The 25,344-nt window shown below is 45.1% G+C and overlaps 1 protein-coding gene across 3 annotated transcripts; it reads right to left on the minus strand.

Annotated features, from left to right (window-relative positions):
• Nucleotides 1-6,680: 6,680 nt before the first annotated feature.
• Nucleotides 6,681-7,510, minus strand: LOC111068874 (mucin-2). 3 transcript variants are annotated; one of them, XM_022358636.2, is made up of 3 exons: nt 7,381-7,509; nt 7,095-7,321; nt 6,866-7,024 (listed from the first exon to the last, which is right to left on the minus strand). In XM_022358636.2, exons 1-3 carry the CDS (start codon nt 7,478-7,480, stop codon nt 6,953-6,955), a joined length of 399 nt encoding a protein of 132 aa, XP_022214328.2. In that variant the 5' UTR covers nt 7,481-7,509; the 3' UTR covers nt 6,866-6,952. The 3 variants fall into 3 exon arrangements, with proteins under 3 accessions (XP_022214327.1, XP_022214325.1, XP_022214328.2); XM_022358635.2 differs by having other exon boundaries at nt 6,681-7,321; nt 7,384-7,510; XM_022358633.2 differs by having other exon boundaries at nt 6,681-7,321.
• Between the last annotated feature and the right edge of the window lie 17,834 nt (nt 7,511-25,344).

Raw genomic sequence — 25,344 nt, forward strand, 5'->3', positions numbered from 1 at the left:
TGTTTTTTCTTGGATAATGGGTACGTTCTCACACATACATTTATACTGGTCATTCCCAGTCCCAAGATTTCTTGGATTGCTTGTAATAGATAAAAACTAACTAGGTTTGGATATTAGATAATGACCCATTAAGATAGATAATAAGGTTAGTTGCATGTTGATTAATTAGCAAGGAGGATATAGGCAAACAATCAGCATGGAAGTCCAAACAAATCTTAAAGTGAAATACTGGACATACTGCACTTTCCCCTTCCACTTTCTTTGTCAATTTTTGAAAGTTGCTTTCGTTAGCTTCAGCTTATCCTACTCAAACTAAGATTTGTAGATACCCCCCACATATTACTCGACATCCTTTGAAGAAAAGTCAGCCCGATTCGAGCTTATTTTCTTTATGCACATGGCTCCATTGGTTAATTGACTCATCGCACGTCAATGGAGTGCGCAAGAGCTCGGATAAGGGCTGAGCTGTCGGAGCATTAAGCGAGGATTGGCGTGTGTGCGGGTGAAATTGAATTGCGCGATTTTCGAATATTTATTGCAGCACCCCACCATGGCTCCAATTCAAGCCAAACCATGCGGAAAACCATCTGGTAATTGGTTTTAGATTGCTTCTAGTTTGGCGGACTTAGCGAATGTCAGCATCGGTATGAAAAGGGCCTGCAGTGCCAATCCCATCCCTCCCTGCCGTCCAGCAATGGCGGACAGAATTAGTTTGAAGAAACTCGTCGCTGTAGCACATTCCGGTAAATTGTTGCAACCCACACTCCCGCCATTGCATTCGGGCGAGAAGCTTTGGGCAGCTCAAAGTCCGCTTCCGTTTGTCCGCCGGTGTGAAAATGAAAATGAAAATGAAACGGAAGCGGAAGCGGAAACATATTTATGCATTTCCCGACGTGAGAGAACTTTCGGAGCTGCTATCAAAACACGTTCAGGTAATAACATAAGAAACTTTTATCTCGTCCCAGTCGTGGCTGTTGCCTTGCCACCTGCAGTCCGCCTCCGCCTCCACGTCGTTGTCCCTGTCGCCATCGTCGTAGTCTCGATAGTCGGCAGCACGTTCTACTTATTTCTTCAATTGCCTCATTAGGAGCTGCAATGCATATCCGGATTATGCGGCAATTGGCAATGCCATTGCCTGCTCACTTTTTAATGTGAGCACATCTTTTTCGTTCAAAGCTTCCGTGCCGCTCCCCAGAAAATTGCTCTTTAAATTGAGGGGAGTCCACAATTTCGCAATTGTATATATACTTCAGTGAAACGTTGTGTTTTCCACTGCAGAGAATTGTTCTCTGTTGTGATGTAAGCCGAATGTCACTGGCCAAAAACCCATTTAGTTTGATATATAAACGTTTATACATACTAGTATCTATAAATCACGGATCGTTTGTCGACTTCCCGTTACATACTCGCTCGTACTCGTACTCGTACTCCTACTCGTAGGGTGACTTCCCCTACTCAATTGATTGAGACTTGTGCGTGCGGTTGGATTGAATGGGAGGCGTAGGAGCGAGAAGCATAGCCAGAGCCAGTCTATCCGATTGATGCCCTTGATTGGTATCAAATGGAGCGAGGCTTTACGCCTTGGCTAATACTTCATGGGCTCTGGGGGATTTGTATCCGGGCATTTACGAGACGTCAACGCCAGACGCCAGAGTGTCAATTTACTACCCTACCCGAGTTAACGTCAACAGTCGGGTCGGGTGCTCCAGCTTCAGCTACAGCTCCAGCTCAGAGCTGGTATCGGTATCGATTGAGGTTTCTCGATGATTACAACAGTGGAGAGTCAATTTGTGCAAATTATACTCGACACGTTCGAGTATGGCGCTCTGCGCAGGGAATACTCGAATCTCACATGCGTGCCCGATGGCCTGGCCTGGACGTCGTACCAATCGTGTCCACACTTTGGACAGGAACGTTACTGGGGCAGGGAGTGAAAAACTTTAGTTGGGTTTCCATTTCCATAGCAGGTGAATGTTCCTCGGGGAGTGTGACAAATGCTTTCGTGAGTCCCAGAGCAGCCAGCCCACAATGGGGAAGTGGGCGCACCAAATGGAAAGTTCGGACAGCCAGCACTCTGAAATTATCTCTGGAGGAAAGATAATTGAATATATTTGCAAAGTTATCTCATTTCATTCGCCCGACTATGAGTGCTGCGCGTAAACCCGTTTTAAATATGCAACAAAAAGTTGGCAAACTTCTTTCCAAAATAACTTTCGTCCTGCCGGGTGGGGACTTTGCGAGTGGAAATGGGAATGGAAATGGGAATGGTTCTGGCAAATGTGTGGGCGCTTTTCCCAGTGTCCTTGACATCGTTGGAAAGCAGAAAGTGCGGACGTCTTCGAGGGATCAGGACTAACCGAGCTAGGACCCAGTGTTTGACTGGGCCTTGGAAACTTGTAGAGCCATGAATGAACTTGTTTGGCATGAGGCTTTTTAAGTTTTTTCGTGCCACCTGGGACTAGAAAGTTTCACCATAAAATCAAATCAAAACAATTCAAACGATAATTGTTATGGTTTATGATTTTATTCATGAGAAACAAAAGACAATGAGGACCCACAAAATGTCATCAGGATCCGATTCGAGGACTCTAGCTACTGTCGCTTGGCATTGGAATTGGATTGGAAAAGTTACAGGCAGTGAAAATTATTCCTGCGCCTCCTGCACGCAGGAGAATCCCACTCCTATGATTGAACGCAATAATGCGACACTCCCCCAGAGCTAGAATAACCGAAACTGTACAATCACGTTCCCTGGCCAGGAAATGATTTTCAGATCTCTTCATTTTCCCAACATGAGCCCAAGAGTGTGAGGCATGGGGTAGCGGTAGCATATAGGAACAAATATATTTACTTACATACATATGACACTATATGTACTCGTACTTTGGAGCATCTGTCTGCTGGCAGTAGGCACCGTGGTTCGTTCTCGTTCCCCGTTTCATGTCAGTCTGTCGCTTCCGTCAGTTCCGCATGCAGGCGACAACCGCGTACAACCGCGGACTCGGGACTCGGGATTGGGGACTCGAGATGGAACTGGAGTTGTGGAATAAAACGCACAAGCAGGTTATTTGCAATTCCAACGCAAATTTTGAAACCGCTGCGCACTCTGAGCCGGGAAACGAACGCAATTGGGAGCAGCGGTGCCGAGCAGCATAAACAAAGTGGCCAGAAACAGAGAAGCGAGAAGAGCACAAAAACCAAACGAAAATACATTCTAAAGTATTCGGCGGTTTTCTGGCGCTTGCAGATGCAGACGGAAGCAGACTGGCAGTCAGAGTCGGAGCCAGTCAGACAAGAAACCCGGGTCCACGTCCCATCTGTGGCTGGGCTGCCACGGCTTGAAACATTTCCATGGCTGCGTGCTGCTACACTGAAAACGGCGAGTTCGTCCCGCGCTGCCACACAAACTCTTATGAGAATAATGTCGCTCATACGCCCTGTTGGCGCTAATATTTTTTTCGCACTAATGAACCGTGCTGCGACGTCATGTGCGTAGCCACTTTCAACAAGTGTGGAGGGGAGGCACAACGTGAGCTCCCCTGTGTTTGCTCACACTCTTGCTACCCACACACATGTATATACACAAATACATATGTACATACATACGATGGAACGCACACCTAGGACTCTCGGAAGCAGTGGCATGCAAACATACTCTTATTTATGTGGCCACGTGCTGCTGCATATCTCCCCCGAATTTTACATACCACCATACCGGGCCGGTGCCGCTGATGCTTGTTATTCCAGGGACACAATGCCCAACAGCGAGGTGTGGGAGGGAGCAGGGTGGGTGACAAATAACTTTCGACACATGATGCCACAATACTAGCCATGAATTCCATTACTCGCATGCCGCAAAAAAACAAGGCCTCTGACATTGAGGAATTTCTATGAAAACCTTTTTAATATATTTATTTTCTCGATAGATTGGATTGGATTTTATAACGAATGCTATAAAAACAATACCCCTTTGTCTCTTGATATATGAATCTATCGACGAAACGTCCTTCAGAATTTCATATATTGCATATTCTTTCCTCTTCTGAAATAATTTGTTGTTATTTAACCACGTTAACCCATTGACATTTCAGCTTTTAAACTTGATCAGATGCGTCCAATTAGACCACTTAAATTATGTATTTAGCTGTTTTATTGCTTAGCCAAACCTATTTACCTAATTAATATTCTTAGCCGTACGCTCAGTGCGTAAGTGAGAAGTAAATATTCAGAACATTGGCAGGGGGCTTTTATGAGTTTTTATAGGAGGCATAAGGAGTTATGTGCTGCTCCATAACTCCTCAGTAGACGCATAATTTCAGTGGTTCTCTGGAGCTTTCGAACATAAAATAGATTTATTACGACAAAGTGGATTTTAGCATAAATCAGATTGTGCCTGAGAAATGTCGGGCTATGATTTTTACAAGACTGTAATAGATAATTTCAGCGTTAATGTAACACACACTGGAGGTGTGTCCTTTCATTCAGCACTACCCGAGCATGGAGCAGTTTTAAGCCATAAAATATTTACGAATGGCGAGAAGCTTTTCAGTATTTGTACTTGGTTTACGGCCATCGTAAATTGGCTGAGCATAAAACTCTCACATCGAAACACATTTAGGTGAAGCCCCTAAAACAATTCGCCCTAATGGACAAGGCGGCGGCGACGCACTGCGTCAACCAGACGCCAGATCGGTCCGGCGAAAGGAGCGAATTCCCCCAACCTTTATCGGTAGCTGCGCCACGTGCTCCCCAAGGTCGCTTTCTCGAAGCGACGCGGACATGTGTATATATTTCCGTTTGTTTACTTGCACCGCCACCAAACTCGACATTCAACTCGATTGCCACAAGACACGTGGCAACTGGCAGTCGGCTCAGCAGCTCTAGCCAGCGTTATATTTCTATTGGTGTAATGGCTTAATAATTTCCAGAGCTGATTTGGCAAGGGAACATTCGATGGCTTAGGTCTTAGGTTAACTTGTATTTTTACGGTTCTTTCATCAGATCCAAGAGCACAACACTCGTGCCAGTGATATATAAATAAAGAATTCAGAGAAGAAGTTAAACTTCCTTAGCTAAGACTGAAGAATCTTTGTAAGTATTTAAACACGGACTAAATCAAGTCGCCCTTTTTAATAATATTCATCGGCCCTACGCGCCGCATATACATACGTACATATTCGTACATAGTACATATGTATTCAAAATATAAACTTGTTCGGTAGGACAAGGTAGGTAGCTGTCGAACTATTGAAAATGCTCAATAGCTTTACTTTTTGTCCTATGCAGGGCAGTGCCAAGGCTCCACCATTTAGGGGCGCCGATTTGGATTCGAAACGCTTCCGAAGGCACTGACGAAAAGAAATGGATGTTGGACCGCGAATTGTCAAGAATTTACGTGCAGAAAGTCTTTGGCGGTCGGACATGGTTCTATTTTAATGGAGTTCCAAGGTTTCATTTTGGCCCATACAAAATGTATACATAATCATGTATGCTTTTAATGAAAATGTCAAAATTGGCTTATGGCAAGTGGCACAGGTAGGTAAATGTCTGTTTCGTGGTTCTAAAGCTAACTTCGCCGTTCAACTGCACCTCACGTCCCTCCATGCTGCCATGCCTTGCTGCTTCTTGAATGCGTTGTAGGAATTGGCTCCTTACAATAGCATTGCACAGCCATATTTTCCTTATTCTCCATGGAATAAGGGTAAGACATCAGGATTATGGCGATGAAGTATCATCAATGGAAAAGGTGCACACACTTTCATATTCTGGTCATGTTTTATCTTTCAAGCTAACGTTGTGGTCAGACATTCCGGCCGAATTAGCGATAAAATCCGCCAAACAGATATTTGATAACCGGCCCATTATCGGCTCTCTTAACTTTGTTTTTTGAGCACCCAAGAGGAAGTTTCAAGTAACCAAATTCGTAAATAAAACTTATTTTATTTTATTTCCATCCAATAAAAATATTTAATATAAAGGCAGCTTGAGGGCGCCGTTTCACAACTTCGCACCGGTCGCAAATTTTCCTTGGGACGGCCCTGCTCCCATGTAGATGTCAGGCACCCATGACATTTATAGAATCTCGAAACAAATCCCAAAATAGATTACGGGAGTTTTTTGAATCAACAACTGCTCTCAACGCTATCCAAAGTTTTTTTAGACCTTTTCTTTCTATTCAGAATGAAAATATTGATCTGCAGATCTTGAGATCCAAATCTTGAGCTATCCAAGTTAGTCATGATTTATGTGTGTGAATGTCTAACACAAAAGAAGAACTTTTAAGACGGCCAAGATCGGGTCGTGTTTTCAGTTTTGAACCACTTCGAAGTGGTTCTGCCGGTTGGTGTTGATGGCCTTGAAACATTTGTTTTATTTGTAGCAATCCCCAAGAGAATTGGTGCACGCGTTAGAATCTGTCTACTAGTCTGTATAGGCGAGGAGTGAAATAGTTAATATATATTTTGTGGGTCCATCTTCTTCTTACAGATACCGGTTTTTATGCTAATTATCAGCCAACAAGACGGAAAACCACTTGGCAGGCGGCGGTCGCACAGAGCTAGCCATTGTCATTATCGCCAATGTGCGACTAGTTTGGAAACACTTCCGCGACGAACAAAGACAACGGTGACTGCAGATGTGGCCGAGGAACTCTTACTCACAAAAATATTCACATAATCAACTCAATGGAGCTATTGAAGTTTACTCTTGACGGAATACAATTAAGACTAAGCTCTAAAATTTAAGCGCAGATGCAAAGGTACCTACACACTACATGTGTGTAAGTACATATATTTGAAGGGCTTTGCTTGGACTTAGGCAAGAGAAGAGGGCAAGTAATAGGTGCCTACTGTGCTGGTGGCAGGGGGGGGCGTCGGAGACGTATAGGAGTAGCCAGATGTTGCTCTCGTCGTGGAGCTGATCTCTGCCACATCGGTGGTGCTCTCCACTGCGATCACTTCTGTCGTGCTGGTCGAGACTGGACGTCCGGGATGTACTGTAGGCTTTGGCGTTTCGATATCACCTTCTGTTGTTGTCGTGTAGACGGTTTGAGTGGTTTGAGTAGAGCTGTCTTCCGGAGTAAAGTCTGTGTTTACCTCTGTGGTGCGGTACGTGACCGGCTTCTCCGTCGTTGAAGTGGTGCTGGAGAAGGATACGAATTTGTTGAATCCAAACCCGAAGCCACCACCTGACGACTTGGCCTGCAGCACGCTGTTCAGCAGCTGTATTTTGGTGGATATCAGGGTGGAGATCAGCTGTGGGTTAATGGGCGAGGCTGTCACCGTACTGGAACTTCCGTACGAGTAGCCGCCACTGGAGGCACCTAGGCGAGGAGAACAGAACGTTACTTTGTGGTGTCCCTGCAATTGACGGCTGGATTACCACTGCTCGGCGAGAACACCTTAATGAAGATCGGCTTAGCATCCGCCATACTGGCTGCACTGCAAATAAGCAGAGCCAAAATTGAAATAGCTCTGTGCATGTCGTCTGCGGCCACGTGACTGTGACTGGCCCCGCGAGACGACGTTCTCTTTTATACATCGCTACGACGGGGTCGGTCTCGTCGGAGATGCCTCAGCTGTTTCTGTTGTCATTATATGATTATTGTGCGCTTGGCTCTGTGCTGTGTGAGTCCAAGTGGCTTACAAACATGATTCAGCTGCCGATGAGGCTGGATGAGGCCGCCGGTGTCAGCGAGTGGTAAGTGGTAGGTAAGCAATCACATCCAGTAATTTATCGTCAATGTGTTGGGCTAACAATCTGATACAGAGAGCGGGAGCAGGAGAGCCTCTGTACCTTAGATTCAACACCTACAGAGAGTATGCAAATATCGAGAAGTGAAACAGCTTCAAGTTCCTCGCGTGTCTCTCTTGTCATTATTTTAACGAAAATAGTTTGGAGCTTTAAATCTCTAGTTTTAGACAGTTCCAACTCAATCAAAAGCTTTCCAAATATCACAACGCACCTCGTAGGCTGAGAGACTCAACTGGTGATTCAGTTCGTAGGTTAATTATCAATGTCACAGCCTACTTATCCTACAGTGTGGATATGTGCATAATTAGCATTGGTTTTAAAGCTATCGTAATAGAATGAGCCCATCTGACCAGTCAGTGCATTATGCTTAGTGTTTATTGGTTTCTACTGTCGGGTTTCACTCTCCGCTAAGTTCATTTACATATTTTTAAGCATTTTTATTTGACTGGGCTCACATTAAATCCTTGATCGCTGGTCCTAAAAGGAGTCCCTATTGATATTCCCTTATGATTATGGCATAGCATACTTTTTTGATGAAAGTAAATTGTCAGAGCCGCGTCCTGGGCACAGCCCTCCAGGGACAAGCTGAAGGACCAAGGCATCGTTTCCACATTGGCAAGCCCTCCTGAGAACTGGTTCCACATGACGCAATTATCTACTGGGCAAATATTACCAGCTTATCCATACTAACTCACACATACTCGTACATACTTATGTACACATGTATGCACATATATAGAGAGCAAATACTAGATATGTACATTGTACATATGTACATACAGACGCGAGCCGGGGGGGCCTTCTATTCTGATTCGGTCGCTTACATATTTATACAATAGACACATAAGTAGTAGTTTTATACTTTATGACAGCCGATATTTGCCTTAGAGCTCAGGCTCATCCCAATGAGCCGGCCATAAATCGTTACATCATGAGCTCCCTCCAGTGCGCTCCCTCCACCTCCAGTCCTCCAGTTCTCCGATGGCACTGGTAAAATATTCAAAGTATTGCCAAACACTTGCCGGCTTGAAGTATTCATGAGTGCCGTCCGACTGTGTGGGTGTATTTATTTATTTGCTGCTGCCAGAATTATATGTTTGCATTCATTTATGCAAACAGCATAGGCCCAAGAACGTGAGTGTGAGTGCGGGTGCGGGTAAGGGTGAGGGTGCGGGTGTGCACCGTTCATAACAGTAAATTTTTATTGGCAACACTTTGACTCGTAAAGAAAAACGATGGCATGGCCACCGCCTATTCCGGTTCATGGTTCCCGATACCCTGTTCACAGCGTCCTGCCAGATCCGGCAGGCCACCATCGCAGCGGTGGGCTTTTAATAATTTAACCACCACTATTTAGTTTCCATTTCCGCAAAATGCTTTCGTGTTAACGCCTCGAATGCAATAAATAAGCCAGTTCGGCCAACGTTAACAAAACAGCAGCCAAAACAACGGCACTCCCGCCCTGGCCAGTCCTGCATGAGGCCCAGTATATGTGGGATGTGGGATGTGGGCTGTGGGCTGTGGGCTGTGGGCGTGCAGAAAGCAAAAACAAATCCCATAATGCTAACTCATAAATATTTCACTTTATTGCGCAACCTCAAACATGGGTTACTGCCGCTCGAGCGGTGGCGAAGTCAAAAAATGCTTCATAAATTATTGCACAGGCTTACACACTAAGCATTTTCTTTTCCGGCCTTCTACGGCACTCACTCCGTCGGTCCGAGCTTCGAACTCTGAAATTCTGGGCAATTTCCATATCAATATTTGCATAGCCGACAGTCGTTTCACTTTGATTTCCACAAGTTCAATTCGTAATGGACAGCAGAGAAGGGGTTTCCTGCTTAGCAGGTTGTAATTTATTTGATTTCGGTAACTGGGGATCACTGTGACTGCAACGTGCATGAGGAAATCTCTTTCTCTGAGTATCTCATGGCTTGCGGCCTCCAAATTAGAGAGTTTTCCAATGGTTTTGGCTTGCTAATACTTTATAAACCTTCACTGATTTGTTTTTACCTATTAAGTTATACTAAGACATTGTTATGTACATGCAAATACATTATAAGCCTCTTAACACGTTTGAGTCTCGATATATTGATCCGGCCATGAGCATCATCTAAAAAATAATTACTTTATGAGTCGGTATCGCTAGCTTCTGGCTGTTACATAACACGAATCTAATAGAATTTCATTTGATTTTTTTCCATGAGTGAACATGAATTTATTTGCCTTCTTCTTCCAATCGGGGCACTCTTAACGCACCTCAATATACCTAATGTTGTACTGGAGGGTCTGGCATCGAAATCTCTGAACGTCCCGGTTTTATTTAAAAACAATTGGGCTTAGTGCCCTACTAAACTGATAAAATATTCTTGAAGCTGACTGACTTGGTACCGGGTATAAAAGTAGAGGCGTGGTTTTTTACGCGCCTCACAACGTTCTCTTAGGCGTGGACTTATCTCTTAGTGGGAGGTTTAAGTAGCGCCTCTTGAAGTACTCCTCTTACCTTTACCTTAGTTTTAATAAAAGTGCATAGACAATATAGAGGAAAAGCCAAGTTGGCGGTGTGTGACACGTACGGCCAATGCTACTTCTCTGCCTAATAGTGAGCCTGTCGATGTAATGAGGGCTGCCAATGCCGCCAATGCCACGGACGAGGGGTGAGGACAGACGCAGATGCAGATGAGATGCCTTGCCGCATGTTCGCATGTAAAGTTTTGATGGTAAACGCGAATTATCGGGAAGAACTTTGGGAAGCTTACTGCCGGGTTACGGCGGAGCGGAATGGCCGGCAAAAGTAAAAGTCAAAGGGAGCACAATGATGTTACTTTTTCGCAAATAACGTAATCGGAAAAGTTGCCAAGTTTTTCCTGCTACTTTTCATATTCTTCTTTCGACCGGCTGCGGCTCGCAACTTATTGAAAAAATGCCATTCAATTGCCTTGTTACCAGTAAAAGGAGACCGAAGCAGGCCGGCCCGCAGAAGCAAACGTAGAAGAATGGGTCTGTGGCGGTCTGCCAGCAGAGTTGCCAAGAATGCGAAGAAGGCTTTGGCACAAGCACTTGGAGCTTGGCTGTCTCCGTCTGAAGCTCCTTCGCATCGCATCGCCGTGCCCGCTCTGTCGTCACTCACCCCACGCAGCTCGACTATTTTTCAGCGTATTGTATTCCCTTCCATTTGCAACGCCTGCGAAAAGGAAAGTGCGAAATTGGCACACCAGGCGACAACCCTGGCGAATCCCTAGGGGCCGGCCGCGGCTTGGACAGAGCTCCAAGGAGGGACGGGACGGGACGGAACGGGACCGGACTCCAGGCACTACTGGCTCTACTGGAGCTTCAGCTTCAGTGGCAACAGTGATGGCCGAGCCGTGGAGGGACGTCGCCGTTGTCGATGTAGTGGAAAAATGCCATAATGCTACAACTACTCGTACAAACAAGAAAACAACAAACTGCGTAAAAGTTTTAAGTGCTTTCGAACATTTTGACATGTTGACTTTTTGTTGGTTTGAATGGAACCAATAATGTTCCAAAGAAAACTTATTTTCTTGACATAATCAATGAAAACATCGAGCATGATTGAGTGGAGATCCGAAACGAGGCTTGCACCCCCGAACCATTTCAGAAACCATTTTACTTTCGAGGCTTAAGCATGGGGCATACATATACTAAATACTGAACCCGGGCTTGTGGCTTGTGGCATGTTCCAGAGCTCTCCACTTCTTCTAAAGCAATTACAGTGCACAGTCCTTCATCAGGATTAGCTGAGGCTCTGGCACTCACTCTACTTATATGTAGAAGCGGCTAGTGCATTAATTTATTGGTCTACTAGTTCCCTTGTGGCACAAATAAAAATATCACTTTCTCTCATTTATTCCAATGTCATTCAGCTATTGGATCCATCCATAGTTGTCTGCCTACAAATATCCAAACATTTCCAGTCGGGCGTTCCTTCCCAGGAGCGTCACACGTAATTGATAATTCATAAACTAATTAGTCCTCGGCAATGGCAAAGGCAAGGGCATGCAGGGATCAGTATGACTGAACTCCGGCAGTCGCCGAATCAACTATGAAGCCCAAAGACGGCCTGAACTGACTCGTACTTTTAAAGGCAATAAAAGCGCAAATATATTACAAGCGCGCAGCAAACTACCATGACCGCCTCCTCCCCAAACCCCAAACCCCTAGCCCCATGCCCAGCACCAGTCTCAACCCCGGCCTCGGCGACGGCCTCCCCTTGCCTCTCACGTCAGCACCAGTTGCTGCGTTTGAGCAAACAGACGTGAAATTTGTGGAAATGGCTTCCTATGGGAATGTTTACATCTGGAATGAATTTGCAAACTCTGACAGTTGCTCGCATTTAATGTCAGTCAACGAGTCAGCGTCACTGTCAGGTGGGCACTGGCGCTGGCACTCGCAGGTCAGGCGGACAGGCAGTCAGACAGAAAGGCAAGTCAGGCAAGTGAGGCAATCAGACAGTCAGACAGGCGGGAGGCAGTCTATTCGCGGGCGTAGGACACTTTCGACCTTCCCCTTCGTTTATTTAATCGTGAGCCATCCGACAAGTTGAAGGGTGCGATTAATTTAAAACCTGCCAATTTCGCCGATTTCCCTTGAGCTGGAAGGTGAAAGCTGAAATATGGCAACGGATCATGGCTTTGGCCGATGCGACGCAAAATGCGATGTGTCAGACTTTCATCCCAAGTTCTGTGGCCGGAAAAGGCGCTTGGCAACTGTCAAAAATGTAAAGTGCCCACTCAAGCGAGAGATCGTATCACGTGTGAAATCCATTAGGGCTCAGGCGGACAGTGCCCTGCCGGGCCCGTCTGACGCATTGACATTCATGTCCGCGAGCTTCAGGCTTTAGGCTCCAAGCCTTGGAGCTCCGAATATCACGGCCCCCGGCATCGCCGGCATCGCTGCCAGTCGTTCGAATTTCCATTACTGTGAATTGGAATAGTATGGCAACTCATCTTGCCGGTAATCGAATGCCTCATAACCGTAACCATCAACATAATGATTTGACATAACCATAACCCCCCCAATACCAATTCCAATACCGAGCCCGAGCCCCAACCCTATCCAGAGACGCACGCGACCAAATAAACGGCACCCAATTCCGACTGTCGGTTGCCCATTAGCCACCAAACTGCTACTTGGCACACCACCTCCCTTCTCGACGGTCGTCCCACTTAGCTACGAGCATCTCAGGCGCAGCAGTTGCAACTACCTGGAGGGAAGCACAGACTGTCGGAGGGACGCATCGCATGGAGTTGGCAGATGTTTAGTCTAATTTATTTATTTGTTGATTTGATTGCCTCATGGGCCATAGCCCGTATCGGCCGCCTGTTAATCAAAATCGCAATCAAAGGAATGCTGAGAGGATTCCCAAGGCTGAGCATTCCAGCAGCGCGCCCCAATTGTTTGGAGGAGGGCTGTGGCTTGCAGAGGAGTGGAGTCGCGGGGTGAACAGGGTTTAGCTGAAAGTGAATCAAGTGATAAATCTATTTAATCCGCGTTGCAGCGATTACCTCCTGACAGCACCAGCACGCACATAAAGGGACTAACATAATTTGTTTGGGTTATTCCCAACTGCTCTGTCATCTGCTCTGCCTCCGTGCATTCATGGCCAGCACGCAAACATTTCTGCATGCAAATACTCGGATGCGTGTCCGTATGAATTCACGTACTGTTTACTCCTGTTTACGTTTACGGGCATGAATTTGTGCATATTTGCGGGTCCCTGTCTGCGTTTGACTCTTGCTCATTTGGTTCATGGTCGCCGATGCTCATTAGACCCACAACCTTCAAACTTCACACTCCTGGCTGGCTCGGCTCGGCCCTGCAGCTGGTGTACGTGGAACACCATATGTGGGCGGAACCGGACCGGACCGGACGGCACCCACACCACACCGATAACTTAGCAGTGCCACCAGCAGTGGGCACAACAAACTAATTAGGTTGCTCTATTAAGAGCGGTTCCGGAAGGAAGCGGAACTGCATTCCATGCTGGAGCCGAGCCGGAGCCGGTGCAAAAACTAAAAATCTCGCTCGCTCGGTGGCCAAATGAACTCGCGTCTCGTGCTGAATAATAATCAGATTAGGAACCAGCCGATTTGGTTGGGTCTGCGCACCCCTGCCACTCAGGTGATTGCGAACGTGGCGATGGGAGATGGGAGATGGAAGATCGGAGATCGGAGATGGTGGAACAACCGCGCTGAGCACGTATTAAATCCAATGAGGTCGCATTCATTGGGTAAAGTGATTTCGTTATGCAGTTCCTGTCGCCGGGCTGGTGGCAACGGACTGGAGGCAGAAGCCACGTCGGGTGCAGCCGCGCAGTCAGGTTAATTTAGTAGTTAACGGCATTCTGCTCGACATTTGTTGGTTTTATTAAACAGTCTCGAGTGCCGGAAGGTCGCCTTTGGGCCAAGAAGTGCACCATCCCATTTCGGAACCGAATTTGCATTTTTGTTCCCCTGCTCAGCAGAGCACATTAGCCGTCCGGCTCTTCCTGTTCCATCCCGATCCAGTGCAGCTCTGCGCTTCGAGTTTCAAATGCTCATTAGCTGCAATTACGACTAATTGCATTATGATGCACTGCACGGTACAGTACGGCCCGGCACTGCTCAGTGGCAATGGCAGCGGTGCGGAGGCAAGCAAACAAGTCTGGACATGCCCGTTGTGGCAGCAACAAAACTAGCAAACTGGCCAACTGGCCAACTGGCAAACTAGCAAATGGTCCCAGTCAACTCGAATGTAAATAAGAGTTCGTACTGATTGAGATTTCATTACAGCTCAACTCAATTCGATTAAGTGAGAGACTTAATGCGCATAATTAACAAGAAACGAGCGTTCGACTATAAATCTATAAATCTGTCCGCTGCATGCAAATTTGCTGTGTGCATGCACTACATTATGAAATTATGTTGCACGTTTCACTGCGACCATGACAAGCCAGCAAAAATACAGAACAGTAACGATTTCGAGAGTATTATGATTGGACCTAATTCTGAAGAGTACAAAGAGAAAACGGAGAAAGAATTGAATGTCTGTTTCAATGCAGAAGCCTTCCAAGGCTTACAAAGTATATTGCCGTCAATCTTGGGAACTATTTGCTAGTTTGCTGTGCAAAATGAGCCATGAAATGATTTAAATATTAATGAGTCCTATCAGGAGCTAGACACAGTGTTTCGAGGAAGTAGCCAAGCTAACAAAATTCAAATATTTATATCCATAGTCAATACTCACAGCTCCACAGAGTGCGGAGCAAAGAGTAAGCTGAGTAATCACTAGTGCCAGTGCCAGTGCCAACCGAACAAAGACTAGCATTGGACAGGCTTCGGGAAGGACTCACCTGCATTTTGGCCTCGAACTTATTAGGAATGTCAGTCACAACAGCAGGGAAATATGCACGTTGTTGCTGAGCTTGTAAACAGATTTGCCAATGTATTGTTTCAATAGGGCGAAGACCGTATAATCGCTGCTCCCAGGTCGCAGCCAATTCACAATTCAGCTTTCACGACGGTTCTGGGAAGTCGAATAACAATGGGAAATTATAAAAGTTGCAGTGCACTCTCTCATAGCAGACTAAATGAGTTGTAATTGATTGGGGCTTCGCAAATAACGGGGGGAATCGAATGGATCGAACACAAAAGCACAGCCGAATGACTGCGGTGGGCATCGCAAGGGATGGGCATAAGGATGCTTAGAGTTGGAATCGGATCTCGGATCTCGCATCTGGGAGCTCGCTGGGCGGCCTGTCTTTTGCAATTTCACACGTCGACAAAAATAAAATTTAATTTATACGCCATGCCAAAACACATTTCTAACACACATACTCGAACACCCTTGCAGCCAGCCCCACCCACCCCATCAGCAGGTCGAGAAGGAGCAAACCAGGAGCCAGAGCGGATGCTACGGCGTGAGTACTGTTGTCCCGGTGTCCGGGCCGAGCCAAGAATCCGAAAACAATTCGAAGGCTCACAGGACGCTTTGTTTCAGCCAAAGGCAGTCGCAGCCAGAGACACAAAAGTGCAGAGCCGACACACAAAGGCCAGTCCGAAATGAAATTTCGATATGGATTTGAGCGCACATCGATAAAGATTTATGTCTTCTTGGAAGCCCCCGTTCCGGGCCGTGCCATAAAATAGACGTTGGGGCGCGTGGGTGGGTGGATGGGGTGTGGGATGTGGGTGCGTGGGTGCCTGGGTGAGAAATAGATTGCCAATGCTCGCTCACATCTGCACATCTAAGAACGAGTTTGTAGCCAAGAGAAAGCTGGCTGCCTATTCCTGCAGAAATATCACGGACAATGAGTCGAAAATACACACAATCTTCCTGATGGAGGCTCATTTAATTTGATTTACCAGAGGAGGCGAGGATTTACTAGTGGCCGGAAGCAGTGCTAGAACCAGAGCCAAATCAGAACCAGACGTACCAAGCAGTCAATTTACGGAAAAATGCGTCGAATCACCTTTTTGCAATAACTTCAAAGATGCAGGCAACTAGGACATCGGGGGAATTTGTAATTTCTTGTCGCTCGCAAATGCGGGATGCGATGCTTGATTAGCATTTCGTTTTGGCTTTGCCCCGACTCTGGTCTGCAAGCCACGAATCATCCGACTGGCGCGCGCTGATTAGCAAACGATGATGATTAAAAATGCGCCGAAATTACAAAGTGGACTCCGTTGCCTGTCCTGCCACTTCCTTTCCCATTCCCATTCCGATTCCGTTCCCCATTTTGGGGCGACTCTCCTCCTATTCATTCCACGGCACGTTCAGCATTTTGATTTGCTGGAATTTTTCATAATTAGAAGTCAGTCAAATGTCGTGAATTGCAAATTGCGAACTAATTGAAATTCTCCGTCGCCCAGCGGGAGGGAGGTACGTTCGAAAGATGCAAAGAAGGAAAGAAGGAAAGATGGCTGCAAATATGTAGCAGATTGAGCGATGGAAGTGGGTGTGTGGGTGCACGAATGGCAGGATGCGTGTGTGCCACATTTTTGAATACTCCACACACAACAGTGGGATGCAGTCTCTGGCGATGCTCCCTCCCGGCCATCTGCAAGCCACTCGGCCTCCTTCGTCTGATCTCTCATGGGTAATTTCACTTTGTGTACGCAATGGGCGAGAGTTGGAGTTGCGAAGGGAAACTGCAGCACAGTTGAAGGGAGTAGGGAGTGCAGGACCGTGGGGCAGGAGGTAGTGGGAGAATGCGATGCGGCGAAGAAATGATTTCGAAAAACAATATCCGCTCGCTTATTCCTTGTTACTTGCTCCCCGGCTGTCCAGTGAATTGGAGCGCTGCATATTTTCGCAATTTATTTGCGCTTGAGTGAAACCTCGAGATGCGCTCTCCTGTCCGTCCAGTAGAGCCACGGGCAGACACAGATACGGAACCAGGGCAGGGCGGAGTACAGCATTGAAAGACTTTTAATAAAAATCAGAAGACAATCTATAATCGCGGACTCAGGGAAAGCGGCCACCGTCACTGCTCACTTTTGCGGAAGCCACCCTGGGCTGCAAAGTACTCAACTCATTAAGGGAAGGGTCCCCGCCTCCCATCACTTGTCCCATTGCGTCGTACGAAGACGAAGGTGCGTACCAGCACAGACAATTCGAAACGAGTGAAATTCCAATGCATAACACAAGTCATTAGCAGCTACTGCTGACTCTCCACAAGTGGGTCGGGCTCGTTGGGACGTTGGGACCACTTCCATTTTCCCTTACATGTGGCTTTCAGTCCGCAAAATAATTGCGCATACCAGAGGGTATAATAATTTACTTTTATTTGTACCTATACATTATTCAAGCTTAAGGACACCTTGTTTTTAACAACACTTTTTTATATTTTATGGGATATATTCGTCAAATTAAATACATTAATGGCTGTATTCGAATTTGGGCGATCAATACTCGTATGAGGGCACTTTTGATACTCCGTACTCGAAGAGTACATTTATCTATCATTATTATCATTACTTCCTATCATTACTATCATTACTTCCTCCCGGCACGCGATCCCTTTCTCACTTTACTTAACACTTGTACTTGAGACAGCAAGTTTTGGAGATTCAAACCTTTGGTTGATGGGAAATACTCCTTCGTACATACAGATGTAATCTCATGTGCCCAATTGATGCTCGATTCGATTCGAGTCGACTCGAATCACGTGAGCCTCGATATTTTGTAGTCTAGGTCGGGTTACCAGTGGCGCCAACATTATCTTAGTGTAGGAATGTAGGCAAATACCATAAATTCTTATGCATGGAAAATATCCCGCGACGAACAAAAACTGTAATGTGGCACCGAGTGTAAAGCTTCGATTAGATCTAATCTCAGATGCTACACAAAATGTCGAGAAGATATGCTAATTTTATGTTTATTGTCCAAGGTTTTCATGTAAACAAACCAAATTCAACTTTCTAAAGACTTTTATTGAATTTTGGCACAGCGATGACTGAGAGTTACCCTTGAGTCACCGTCACCGTCTCCATCATCCGTCGCGCGCAAAGAAATGAAAAACAAAGAAATGAAAAAAAAACGAAACACGGAAAGTTTGAAAGGATCCCTCTTCTTGTGCGAGGAGGTTGTTTTTTTGCTTTCATGCTTTCATTTCTAAATCAAAAAGCAACTTGAAGAACTCAAAGAAAACAGGGAAAAGTAAATTTCGCCCGGGAGAGAGAATGGCGAAACGAGACGAAACGACGCGGAGCCACACAGCCCGACGAGTAAACGAAGCGGCAACATAAACATAATGAAAAAGTATAAACTTAAACAAACTTAAACAGAAAATGAGTCGATAGCGTTAGATAAACCAGCCCAAAGCCGTGGCTACTAGAGGCAACAGCAACAGCAGCAGCGGCAGTGGCAGCGGCAGCAGCAGGAGCCAAGTACTGACAGCGCGAACACGTTTTCCTGACGGCGCCCAGAATTACGTGAGTCAATTGTCGAGATTCGCCCCGAATCGGGTAGGGGATACAGCTCCGAGGCAGACGCATCGATTCCCATCGACCCGGATCCTGTTGCCGGCTCATTGGAAAAGTTGAGTTCATCTACTGCACGTGATGTGCACTGGACTATTGGCACTGCCCTGCTCTGGCTAGAGGTCCTATGTACGTCAAGCTTGGCTGCCCGCTAGCAGGTTTGTCAACAAGTTTTCGCTACAAATTCTGCCATATTTACGAAACTTTTGAACTAACCGCGTCCCTGATGCATTCTCCTGAGCACAGGATGCTGGCCAACAGCGGATTTAAACTCACTGAATGTAATGGCCCCAGCTCACAAAAGAACATCACTTTCTGAATCCATGGATTAATAGAGCAGTTGGATATCACGCCTTAGTGTTCACACTAATCCCACTGATTGGGAAGGTTAGCCGCAGCTGTGAGCCCGTTTCAAACTCATATTGACATTTGGTCATTTATTCAAGCCGGTGGCCAGATCTGTGCGGTAGAATCTAGAATCACACTCAAAGGAAGTTCATTTCAATTGTTTCAAGTCATTTCGAAGAACACAACAACAGTTTTTCACACGACTATTAATTGGCGCTATTAATTCATAGACAATCATATTGTTTGAGTGTTTCCTTTTAGTTACAATTACAGTCGTATTCGTTTCTCTTGTACCCAGTACACCTCTTAATCATTTTGGTATTGATTAAATTCAAAAATAGAGATTCGGTGCACGGCAATAAATTAAGTTGAGGGTGATCGAATCCCCTACAGATTGTCGTATATAAAAATATTAAAGGTGCCACACCTCCTTGTAGGACATGTAGGATTAATTGCCCTAGATTTGAATTGTTGTTGAGTGGGGCTTACTGCGTTACACAAACGCTAGGAAGGACAGAAGAACAATATTCGAGTGGTCTAAACGGTAAGTCAAACATTTCGTACCTAGGCCCAGAAAGAGTCCAGCTGTATGCTCTTTCCGCTGCCGACTCGTCCAGCAAACCCCACAGAAAGCCACTGGAGCGCAACTTGTAGATACTTTTGGTATTCCGTGCACGCGTGTATTTTCAAGTATGCGTGTTTATAGCATTCCGGCAACGCCGAGCTGCATGAGTTTGCTGGGCGCTGGGCGCCGACCCCGACCCCGACTACGACTACGACTACGACTCGACCCCCGGACTTTCATCGGTGGGACATGCTGCCGGAGATTTCTCCCTGGGCTCCCAGCTGGGCCGTCGAGTGTGCGAGTATGTACGACAGCACGGCAGCTCTTTCTAGCCTGACCGCTCATTTATCACCGCAAAGTCAACCAGTGTTTGACCTTCATCAATTTTACTCGTGCATGAATTGCTCCTTCGGCTATGCGCTTCTTTTCCGAAATAAGGCTGGGCATCCGGGCCGTAACTTCATCGTTTTGTGGCCTGTCGTTTCACAAAGCCCAGCTCCTAAGTAAATCCGAGTATGGATGTAAATACATACATATATACAAATATTTATTTGTATATCTAATATAATTATGCACTGTGGGTAGGGGCACACACGCACACCGCAGATTGTATCGCCATTTTTGAAGCATGTTCTGATTTATTCGATATTCCCGATTTGGTTATACCCATACACCCATGCTGTGTACATACATATGTACATATGTATCTGCGACATGCCAATAAGTCACTGACTCCGCACATCCTGTCCATGGCCTCTCACTCGGCCTCTCACCTAATACTTAAGTAACGCACAACAAAGTGCTCAAAATTTGGCATGAGCTGATCAATTTATCGTCCGTGTTTGGCGAGCACTTGGCCATTCATGGCGGGTGTATACTGGTGTACTATACACACTCGTAGCACTACGAGGACGACTATACTGCTCGACTAATTGGCGTGCGATTGCGGCGTGTTTTATGGCACTCGAAAGGGCCGATACGGTCAGGGCCGGCTGCTGGATACATTTATGACCAAAATATAATGCACCATCCGTGCAATCAAGCTACGTCAGTGCCCGGAGGTCTGGTGGTGGGACGTCCGGTCCTGCCTCCACGTCACCGCAGCTTCAAAGTTTTGGCGGAAAGTGAAAATTTTATGAGCTCGTTGCACACGGGGAGCGATAACAAAAATACAATAAAAGCACCTCTGGGCAAACATTAGGTTCATATTAGGAAATTTATACCCCAGCGCCCAGCCGGCTTTGTGTCAATACGATGAGGTTGCGGGAGGGGCGGTCTTGAACCTGGCGTGGCCACGCCCACACAACTTGCCGCTGTCGCGCCGGCTTTATTTTATAGCCTCCCCGGGCGACTTCCATTTGCGGAAGAACGAGGGAACAGGGGGAGCAATACAGGCGTGCACGTATCTAATTTTAAAGTTCGCCATAAACTAACCCCCGCCCGAAATTTACTAGAAAACTACGACGAAAATAGTTTATTTAATCTCAAACCCTGAAGTTCGAATACCTTTAAGTCCCGCCAAAATACGGAGACAAATTTCATTGACTCATCTCTACTTTCTGTATCAAAAATCAATTATAAAACAGATATCCTGGCGTTAAAGAACCGCAACAAGAGTACTATTAATTGCCAGTAAATCATTTACTCGACTCCTGAAGGATGGTAGCTCCTCTATACTTCTACTGCTCCTACTCATCCTCCTACTCCTCCTCTATAGTGCTGATCTTTAAGCGTGGAACAGACTCAACGACTTCCACCCACCTCTAATCCAACAGGCCACAATTAAGTTAATTTCCCGAATATGGAGGAGACTTTTAGGATTCTTTAAGGATCTATTAAACAAGAATATTTCGCGAAAACACTAAAACTGCACTTCCGTGCATAGAATGGAAGCTGAAATATGCCGAAAGTGTCGGAGGCGCAAAGTTATTTGAGAGGTGTAGTCGCCACTTCTGCGGCAAACTTCTGAGCCCAACACTGCCTGGAATAATTTAACAACCAGAACGCTGTTTGGGGGCTGAGTGAGGTGCTCTGAGGAGGCAGGCGCTGCTACGCTCCTGGCTACGTGGACTATTCAGACCTCTCAAGCGACGTTTTGGGGCATGTTCATAATTCAGAAGTGTTGAAAACGTTTTGCGGAAAAGTCAAAGAGTACTTGAGTGATGAGTTTAATAAGTTGGACAAAACTGCAAAGCAGACAAACGAGGGAGCGGGGAACTAGAAAGTTGGAAAATTAACGCATAGTCGACAGACGAAGAACTGTTTAAAGTTATATTACCATAATTATTATAATTAATGTTGTTTAACAGATTCTTTTCCAGACTAGAAATGAGTTAAGGGATTGCAATTTTATCAAAGTTGTTTGATGATGCTCCCTTTTCCAGGATAGGATGAAAGGAAAATTTCCTTAGCTATGCAGATGACGATTTTCTTGCCGTGGCTTTCAATGCAAATAACCTTCCATCTGCGAAACCAACTCAATTATGTAAAAACAAATGTTTTTACCAGAAAATTAAAAAAATTTAGGAAATAGACTTTTATATGTGCCGTTTTTCCAGCAAAATAATCTTAATGCATTTTAGTCCAAAACCTGTACGGTGAGGTTTGTAGCTGTTCCGCCGAAAATTAGGCACTGCCTGTCGAACGCTGCTGATAATTCTCTTTGTTAGCTGATGGAGGGTGGCAAGCAAGAGAAGAGAATGCACGGAGACTGCTTAGACAGGTCAACGGGAGCTGAGAGAATGAGAGCGGGTTCGAAGGCGAATTTCGAAGAAAGAGAAGGTAATAAATAGAGGGCATCAGGACGCCATTATGTCATTTCCCATCGAGATCTCCATAGATAGCGTATTATAAAGGGAAAAAAAAAAATTAGTCCAAGTTGAAAATCTTTCTAAAGTGCCAGTGAAATATACGTACATATAATACCCATATATTACTTGGAGGCCATATACCGCACCATCGGACAACTGGTCAACTTTCTACGGAGCAGCCGTTCGGGTAAGCAGGGCGAGAACTAGCAGCAGCTAGGCAAGCTACGGAAAAAAAATTATACATATGTATGTATGTAGGCTTGTGCTTGGAGGAGGCTCGTCAGCCACATCGACCCAGCTGGAGCAGCGAATTCGCCGGAGCTTTGGCCCTCGCTTGGGACCGAATTGCGATCAGCAGAAGAAGGGACAAAATAGTACCCGGCAGACGGCAGCCGCTTCAACGCGAACCGCGGCATCGCTTTCGTGTGGGACGGGGAGAGGGAGACGTGGTTACAGTCTAGCAAATTTCAAATAGCATGAATTTTAATTTAACTCGGGGAAAATTGCCTGAACATTTTGTAGGGCTGTAGTCATCTCACACACCTTCCGGATTTTTCCTTTCTTAAGCCAGTTTCGTTCTATCTCCCGTTTTATTCACCTATTCTTTCTATCTCTATATCTCTCTGCTTCTCTCTGCCTTCGCTGCTGAGGCCGAGCCCTCAAGCACCGGTAATCCAAAGTACCGGTGATCAGAAGAGAGAGGAGCAAATCATGACGGTGTAAAGAAGAAATAGAGTAGTTACTTGAACAACCCCAAACCGATAGCACCGGTAAATTTTTTTTGTATGTGTCATGCGAACTGTGTGTGTTTCTTTGTTTTTTTTGTTTGTTTAGTGATTTATTTGCAGTGACTAAATCGGAAGCGCTTCATCGATGGAGGTCTATTGTAAGTAATTTTTGTAGTGTTTAATTTTATTGGCGTCCACAATTTATGCATTTGTTGGCCTAGGCTCAAAAGAGAGCCACCAAAGGGCATGACATCTCTTTCGCATGCGCACACCCGAAAATTAAAGGGTATTCAAATTTAGTATACATATGCACATAAGCATTTTTATTCTGTTTCTTTTACCTCCGCATACCGTCCCCTCTCTTTCTGATGCCAATGGCTCATGCCCATTTGGGTTTCTGTTTTATTTTCTACCTTTACTTTCTTTACCTTTAATATATTTTTCTCTAGTTATTTAAGTCTGAATATTTGTATTTATTAGTAATTAATTTATATTTAGTAACCTGGGGGAAAACATTACGGGATTATTTGAAAGGGTACAGAATGAAATGTTAGAGTTTTAGTATTAAATAAATTATTATAATGTGTGAGTAATACAAGATAGATTGATCTCCAGCGGAATGCCCCTGTAGGCCCCTCAAACATAAAGGGGTCTTGTAAAGATTCGGTGAAATGGCACATACAAGACCAAGGTAGGGTGGGGGAAGTGTTCCTCAAATACATCAGAGGAATGTTGTCCGTTTTCCCAAGTGTAGTTATTGTCTTTCGTTTTAGGTGTTGTGCTTTCCGTCCGGTTATTAATGGCTTAGTTATTGTGCACGCTTTACAATTTTAAATTAATAATAGGGTAGGCCTTAGCTTTGGACAAAAGAACACCACACTCGTAGCCGACGAGCCAGCAGCCGGAAAAAAATGAATTAGCGTGCCGTCCAATAGTTAAGAGTGTCATCTTGCCTACACAGTGGGTTAACCATTACAAACCATACGGTCATACTTGGTTTGCTTTATGTATCCGTGTTAATGGCTTCTTGTTCATTAATAATATCTAAATTTATATTTATACTTTTGCGATAATGCAGCGGGCTACACTATAGTCGCAGGGTCACTAACAAAGAAAATTTAATAACAAAGCAATTTCCGTTTGGATAAACATTAAGTTTTCAAGTTCTTCTTCTATTAAAAGAAAGTTTTTTCTTCATGCTTGAAAATAATTTTTTTTTTTTATTTTATTGGAAAACTATTATTAAAGACTAAGAAATTTTTTTCTTGCCTGTTACCGCATGGTGATGATAGCTGAAGAAAACTGAAACGCAGCGGTTGAGAAAATTTTAGCTGTGTCAACACCTAAAATACCCTAGCATCAGACCAACATTTGGGTTAAAAGTTTTTTAATTAAAAATATATTGTTTATTTTTCACAGGTAAGCTAGGTATTTGCAAATAGTAAATGTATCTTAACCATTCTCTCAACATACTTTATTAACAATCACCCACTCTCTACACTGAACGAGATTGTGGATCTTGGGGTCTTGTTTGATAGTAAATTCCTGTTTATTAATCACTTAAATTGTATTCTGCCGAAGGCGTATGCAATGCTTGGATTCGTCAAGCGAAATACCGTACTGTTTAGGGACCATACTCAAGATTGTCAGTGTATTCAGCATTTGCGCGCTATGCAGCGCTTCCTTTATTTGGAATCCTTCAGGTACTACACACATCAATAGAAGAAAAAATTCTTAAAATTTGCATTGCAGCCGTTACATTTTTCCGAACCATTTCCATCTTACTCCAGCCAGTGTTTCCTACTGCATACCTGCGCTCTTGAAGATAGGCGTACGATAGCTATCGCAGGCCTGCTGTTCCTAAATGATTTAATAATTGGTAGTACTGACAGTCCATTCGTAATGAGTTTAATCAAATTTAACGTCCCAGCCAGAAATCTCCGTTCCTTGGTCCCATTTAATGAATGGGCCTGCTAGGGCCAACTATGCGCGAAATGATCCTGTTTTAGTGGCTTTGCGGTTGTTTAATTCCGTGACAGCAAGCATTCGATTTTGTTGGAAATCCAAGAAGGATGTGCTTAGGCAAGCGCTTGGGGAATATTTTGCATGTAATTTTTAGTTCTAGAGTTAAGCCTATCACCCAGTAGACAGATACGGAT

The sequence above is a fragment of the Drosophila obscura genome, unplaced genomic scaffold (assembly GCF_018151105.1).
Source record: "Drosophila obscura isolate BZ-5 IFL unplaced genomic scaffold, ASM1815110v1 contig_109, whole genome shotgun sequence".
Lineage (NCBI taxonomy): Eukaryota > Metazoa > Arthropoda > Insecta > Diptera > Drosophilidae > Drosophila > Drosophila obscura.

What these genes read in the sequence shown, in the direction of transcription:
- LOC111068874 (XM_022358633.2), bottom strand. Translation starts at nt 7,480, where the DNA reads ATGCACAGAGCTATTTCAATTTTGGCTCTGCTTATTTGCAGTGCAGCC. An exon ending in GGTGTTCTCGCCGAGCAGTG is followed by an intron (nt 7,322 to 7,380) that starts GTAATCCAGCCG and finishes CTCCTCGCCTAG; the next exon opens with GTGCCTCCAGTGGCGGCTAC.